At 39.5% G+C, this 7418-nt stretch overlaps 1 protein-coding gene across 1 annotated transcript in view; it reads right to left on the bottom strand.

Annotated features, from left to right (window-relative positions):
• The window catches only part of LOC139559341 (zinc transporter ZIP4-like), a 27422-nt gene extending 24252 nt beyond the window's left edge, over positions 1 to 3170 (bottom strand). The window contains exons 1-3 of the mRNA XM_071375269.1: positions 2828 to 3170; positions 980 to 1297; positions 351 to 555 (exon numbers count right to left, since the gene is read on the bottom strand). Of these exons, the coding sequence (XP_071231370.1) occupies positions 351 to 555; positions 980 to 1297; positions 2828 to 3142 (838 nt within the window). The 5' untranslated portion in view covers positions 3143 to 3170. The remainder of the gene's footprint in view (positions 1 to 350; positions 556 to 979; positions 1298 to 2827) is intronic.
• Between the last annotated feature and the right edge of the window lie 4248 nt (positions 3171 to 7418).

The raw sequence follows: 7418 nt of genomic DNA, 5'->3' as shown, positions 1-7418 counted from the left end.
ATAGTTGCTTGTGAGCACTACTCTGAGCTTCACGTTTCGTTTGTTCGCTTTATTGTTTTGTTCTTTAAGTTTCTCTTCCATATAAAAGGATGGAAACATGCCACGCTGCATCTTGGTCCACTCCTTATAACGATCGTGACAGCAACATGTTAAATAAATTATGAATTATGTATGACACAACATGGATGAATGAGTAGGTTGAAGTACAGGCAGGAGGATGACATTACATGGCAGTGTAATAAATCTAAAACTAAAGAATAAGATCAAAATGATTCATAATAATAGGAATAGCCACTTGTTATGAGGTAATATGACAGTAATAACAACCTTAAAGGGTTATCTTACGGTACCGTGAATAGTGATGTTGTCAGAGCCGAAGCGGTTGAATATGAAATCCAGAAAATAGTCCTCTTCAGGTAGTGCTCTGGCCGTCATGCAGTCACCTCGTAAAGCATGGTAAACTATGTATCCAAACACCACATCCGTGTTGTGAGGGTCACCATCACTAGTTGACGCGCTGCTCTCCTCTAAGATGTCTTGACCAGTGAGACAGTGCTAAATGACCATGATAACAAGACAGGACAGACTTACACTGTTGAATAGAATAGAAATACTTTGTTGAGACAAATTAACTATTTAGAAAACAGGTCAGTATATACAGTATTTTGCTATACTTCATTATAAACCGGGTAGTTCCAGCCCTGGATTCCGATTGGCTAAAATGCATGGCATATGAGACAATATACCACAGGTATGACGCAATCTCCTGGTTTACTGTTCTAATTACGTTGGTAACCTGTTTATAACAGCAAATAGGCACTTCTGGGGGTTTGCAGTATACGGCCAATATAACACGGCTAAGGGCTGTAGCCAGGCACTCTGCATTGTTAAAATTTTACCAGCCCTTAGCCGTGGTATATTGGCAATATACCACACCCCCTCGGGCCTTATTGCTTAATTATTACACATCAGCTCCAACCTGGTCGTACTGCTGATCAGGCTTGTAGTGCTTCTCCATGTTTCGGAGTAGAGTCTCTATCCCACTGCTCTCCATGTCTCCGTGTCCATGCCCATCCCTGTGCCTGTGTCCGTGGTGGTCATGGCCTGTGATTTCCTGGATGAGGTGGTCCGTCTCATCCCCCCACCTCCCTGCCCTCACGGCAGAGCAGGCCTCGGTGGGAGAGCTGAGGTAGAGGTGGCATCCTGCCGCTACTCTGAAGAAGCCTTCGTTGTGAAGGAGACCACCAGTGCTGGTAAAGTTACCCACCAGCTGGTCTACTGACTGCACAGAGAGGCACTAGAAACAAGAAAGCTTGCTTCAGTGTTACATGTAGATTATTTATGTACTAAGGACAAATATAGGTCTAATTTATAAGAGAATACAAACGTACGGTCTTATTGTTTTGTCATTATGACCACAAGCTAAAGGAAAGGAGTTTGGGTTGGTTTGACTTGGGTGACATTTTCTGATCTTTAAGAGCAGACTATACTCTGGGTTTTTGAGTCAGGACATACAGTGACTTTGTACAGTATCATAATGTAGATAATAGTCTGAATCTACCGCACAACCAAAACCGACTAGTGAATGTGCTGGAGGCAAAATGCAAAACTGGAGGAACAGGAAAAAATCTCCACACATTTCCAGTCAGATGTAAATGTATTTTAGAAGAGGCTGAGCTTGATGCAGGTCGGACTGACTGAAAGTTCAGGCTCTATTAAAATCCATTTGCATCTGACTGAAAGTGTGCAGAGACTTTTTTCTGTTTCAACAGTATCATCTTACACACATATACTTCAATTAAGATCTCAAGCCACTGTTGCATTAGCAGCACACGCTGTCTAAATACTGATAATTAGTGTAAGTCTCAAACATGTCTGGCCAATCAAAAACATTTCTCACATAACATGTAACGGAAAACTGCCTCTAGATGGTCATAAGTACAGATTACACCTGCCAAGGTAAAGTCCAAGGCCTTCCATATCTGAACAATAGGACATGGATTCAAAATGGAGAATAGAGCAATGCATACATTTTCTCTACAGTAAATCAAAGGAAACCAACATTTAAATGTATTGGTGCATTGGCATGATGGACAGAATGAAAGAAATATGAAATAGAATTTCAGAAATGTAAGGAAAACAGAATGCCTGATCATTAAGATGCAATTTAAACAACCTGCACAGTGAAGGTTGATACAACCAAGACATTCAAATGAATTGGTGATGTAAAAGAAAAGCATTAAATATAAAATATTATATTTGGGTTATGATCATTGTAATAGTCATATAGAAGGCTATGCTAATACTTGTAACCCAGCCATACGCCATTTAAGCCTAAGACATTGTTCTATAATATCTACTACCCTGTTTTAATGTTGATCAGTTGGTTTTATGTCATTGCAATAGTTAGAACATAAAGGTCGGGATAAATGTAGTTACAAAAATCTGGTACAAAACAATCTGCAATGCTGACGTCGTGTAATATCTCTCTGTGTAATAATAACACGAATCATTACTGTTTTTAGTCTATAATACAGTGATAATAACAATCTTTTTAAATATTATGGAGAAAACTTTAAAATTGCTCAGTGCTCAAGATATATGATCAATAAAAATAAAAATAGACTCGGTCAGAGACTGATAAATAAAAAAAATACGGATATATTTTAGCTATTGGTCAAACAAAGAACTGTGACATACTGTACTGTGCTGTACGTACAGCGTAGTCTCCAGTAGTTTAGCGCACGGCACAGCACAGTAACAGGTGCAGAATGGACCTCGACCTTTCCTAAAGCGCAAGTTGTAGCGAGTGTAAGAAAAAAGTTACCTTTTCACACGACACACCAGGGCACTGCACACGCTTCTCTAACAGTTTGAAAAAGGAGCGAACTGACATTTCATCCAGGTATTCCTCTCCTGGCGACACTAGCTCGACCACTTTGTCATATACATCCACAGGTGAATACCACGCATAGGTGAATAGGTTAATACTCAGACATAGGAGAATAACGTGGAAATACTTATATGTAGTTTCCATTGTTCTATCTATAAAGATAAAATCCTCTATAAAAAAATAATAAAAAATAAAGTGCAAAAACAGTGAGTTTAGTCGAGGAGTTGATTCCCGAGTGGCGCAGATCATTCCACACGCGGTTTTAAGTTCATCATACAGGTCTCTATAATTACTAAGTTAGAGATTTCATCGACCTGTAAGCTTGCCTTTGATTGGTCCAGAGGCGATGTGTGCTTCTCTACCAGTCCATAAATAAGTGACCATTGCGGTTCACCTGAATGAGGGGTACATGTCCAAATCACCTGTCTTCATTGTAGACTCAGCATAAACTGACCTAAACTGAAATAATGGCAAGTTAGTTTTTTTATGTCAGTACAATATGTTGCTAAGAATACAGGCAAATATGTGTGCCAAGTGACACACTTACACCCTCAATGGCCACAACTGTCTTGATGAAGACCATCACTAGCTGTTGTTATCTAAATATCAAATAATTGTACAATGAAGTAACTTACTGTGATTGTTTTAATTTAAAATGGTAAAAAATAAACCAAAATAGCTTCATAGCAAAGGGCAATTTCTCAAGGAAGAATTTTGCTTGAACTGTCTGAATGGTCTAAGTGGGGAGGGGAAAACGTTGCTGTTATTTGCAGAGAGGTTACCGCTTGGTGATGTCCCCATGGAAGGCCACAACTCCATCCCTCCAAAACAAGCTGAAATTACAGGAGGTCTTTTCAAACAGCTTAAACTAAAAGGGCATTATCATACTTTTCACAATTTCACAGTATTATTCCAACCCCATAGTGTGGAAATATATATAAAACACAGGGAAATCTCATGTTTTACTGCCCTGGGCCTTTAACACTTTCCTTTACTGACAACAGTAAAGTGGCTTCCAGTTGAAGCTCGCATCCGCTACAAGACCATGGTGCTTGCCTACGGAGCTGTGAGGGGAACGGCACCTCCGTACCTTCAGGCTCTGATCAGGCCCTACACCCAAACAAGGGCACTGCGTTCATCCACCTCTGGCCTGCTCGCCTCCCTACCTCTGAGGAAGTACAGTTCCCGCTCAGCCCAGTCAAAACTGTTCGCTGCTCTGGCACCCCAATGGTGGAACAAACTCCCTCACGACGCCAGGTCAGCGGAGTCAATCACCACCTTCCGGAGACACCTGAAACCCCACCTCTTTAAGGAATACCTAGGATAGGATAAAGTAATCCTTCTAACCCCCCCCCCCCTTAAAAGAGTTAGATGTACTATTGTAAAGTGGTTGTTCCACTGGATATCATAAGGTGAATGCACCAATTTGTAAGTCGCTCTGGATAAGAGCGTCTGCTAAATGACTTAAATGTAATGTTAAATGTAACAGGTTGTGTATTAGGAAAATTGACAACATGATGTAACGAGACAACGTATTACTGACAGCGTGGAAGGTGGCTGGTGGAACTTTTGTCAAAACAAATAATGCACATACTATAATTTCTACAGAACTTTTTCTGTTAAAAAAAATAAAGAGCCAACACATAGTTGAGGAAATGTATTGCTGAGTAAATTCAGAGGCCCCATTCTTCACGTATACCCATTTTGTGGAGTAAAAGTACTTTCCATGGACAACAGTCAAAATGTTGCATTGACCGTGTGACTGGATGATTGAGTCCCATAGTTTCTCCTGGCAATGACTAAGATACACTTTCTCACGGAAAACGAAGAAGATAAGTACCAATGCATACACAACCTTCAGTATAATCTAGAAGCCATATGTTGCCATGTTAACTAATTCACAAAGCGTTCATGTACTTGACCAATGAGGACATATAGGTGTTCATCTACTTGACCAATGAGAATGAGACCAATGTTGTGTTACATGTTGTGTAAGTTGACAGTACATGAGCAGGAGTAAAACGCATGTTTTGCAAGGTGTTGTCTGAGCACGATCCTTCCATCGCAATATAAATTAAAGACTTGAATTTGATTCAAGCTTTTGCCATTTGTTCTCAATATCTTCATCACCATTCACTACTCAAAACCCTGCACAAATGTTTTGGAGTAAAATACTTTCCATGGACATCCATCAGTTGTATTGACCGTGTGGCTGGATGATTGGGTCCAGTATTTAGGGACAATAGTTTTTCCTTACCATGACTAAGATAAACTCCTGGCCCCCACAATGGTTAGTGGACTGCCATTACTGTAACACCTGCTACACACCTGTTGTCACAAGTGCATCTCAAGCAATGGGGGGAAGTTTCCCCTAGGTACAGATCTGGGATCAGCTTTCCCTCCCCCAATCCTAACCATTATTGTGGAAAATTGAAAACTGACCCAAGATCAGTGTCTAGGGGCGACCACCCTACAACGCATCATCAGAACAGAGACTGAGCCAGGTGAGACTGGTCTAACACATCCTTGTGTCATTGTCAACAGGATATGAGGAGGAGATCCTCTGTCTCCAAGTCAAACATGAAGCTGTTTGAAGGGTCTTTGGATGTAAGTGTGAGTATGAACATCCAATGAGGTACCCAAAGTAGGCCTTCAGTAGTTTGCCACCTGTGTTACTTTGAACATATTTGGATGAAAGAAAGACATGTGCAGAGTAGAAGAGCAGTGAGCGTGAAACTGCTAGCCTTGAACGAACGTGTGACATTACATTATCAAAGGAACAGTCATCATGTGGTAATGATCTTATAAAAACAACATTACCATGGTCAATATTAACATTATCATGGTCAATATTGATGTTATTATGGTCAATATTAACATTATTACGGTCAATGTTAACATTATCATGGTCAATATTGATGTTATTATGGTCAATGTTAACATTATTATGGTCAATGTTGATGTTATTATGACAATATTAACATTATTGTTAATATTAAACACATGATATTTGATTCATATTTTGCCACAACAATTCCCCATAAGCCTACATTCAAAATAATAATTTTAGATATTGATGTTTGGTTTCATAGACCACTCTCTCCATACAACAAGGTTGCCAGGGATAGGTAATTCGTTTAGCTTCCCATTCAGTGAATGCATGCTACCTGACAAAGTGCACAGTCGACAGAGACAATAAACCTTATCTTGAGTTACAGCTACACAATTTGAATCTCAAAAGGTCATCACTGATAGACTACAGTGCCTTCAGAAAGTATTCATACCCCTTGACTTATTGCACATTTTGTTGTGTTACAGCCTGAATTCAAAATGTAATAATTCATTTTGCTCATTCATCTACACACAATACCCCATAATAACAAAGTGAAAACATGCTTTTAGACATTTTAGCAAATGTGTTGAAAATTAAATTCTTCTTCTGGCTAAATCTTTAAGAGCTTTCCACACCTGGATTGTGCAACATTTGCCCAAAATTCTTCTCAAAATTCTTCAAGCTCTGTCAAATTGGTTGTTGATCATTGCTTGATAACCATTTTCAGTTCTTGCCGTAGATTCAAGTCAAAACTGTAACTCAGCCACTTAGGAAAATTCACTGTCTTCTTGGTAAGCAACTCCAGTGTAGATTTGGCCTTGTATTTTAGGTTATTGTGCTGCTGAAAGGTGAATTCATCTCCCAGTTTCTGGTGGAAAGCAGGCTGAACCAGGTTTTCCTCTAGGATTTTGCCTGTGCTTAGCTCCATTCATTTTCTTTTTATCCTGTAAAACCCGCCAGTCCTTAACGATTACAAGCATACCCATGACATGATGCAGCCACTACTATGCTTGAAAATATGGAGTGGTACTCAGTAATGTGTTGTATTGGATTTGCCCCAAACATAACACATTGTATTCAGGACAAAAAGTGAATTCCTTTGCCACATTTTTTGCAGTATTTATTTAGTGCCTTGTTGCAACCAGGATGCATGTTTTAGAATATTTTAATTCTGTACAGGCTTCCTTATTTTAACTCTGTCAATTAGGTTACTATTGTGGAGTAACTACAATGTTGTTGATCCATCAGTTTTCTCCTGTCACAGTCAGTAAACTCTGTAACTGTTTTAAAGTTACCATTAGCCTCATGGTGAAATCCCTGAGCGGTGTCCTTCCTCTCTGGCAACGAGTTAGGAAGGACGCCTGTATCTTTGTAGTGACTCTGTGTATTGATACGTCATCCAAAGTGTAATTAATAACTTCACCATAATCAAAGGGATAGTCAGTCAGATTTTTTTTACCCATCTACCAATATGTGCCCTTCTTTGCGAGACATTGGAAAACCTCCCTGATCTTTGTGGTTGAATCTGTGTTTGAAATTCACTGCTCGACTGAGGGACCTTACAGATAATTGCATGTGTGGGGTACAGAGATGAAGTAGTCATTCAAAAATCATGTTAAACACTATTATTGGACACAGAGTGAGTCCATGCAACTTATGTGACTTGTTAAACACATTTTTACCCCTGAACTT

The sequence above is a fragment of the Salvelinus alpinus genome, chromosome 29 (genome assembly GCF_045679555.1).
Source record: "Salvelinus alpinus chromosome 29, SLU_Salpinus.1, whole genome shotgun sequence".
Taxonomy (NCBI): domain Eukaryota; kingdom Metazoa; phylum Chordata; class Actinopteri; order Salmoniformes; family Salmonidae; genus Salvelinus; species Salvelinus alpinus.
Note: the sequence above shows the minus strand (reverse complement) of the source record. Positions and strands in the feature narration are given on the sequence as shown.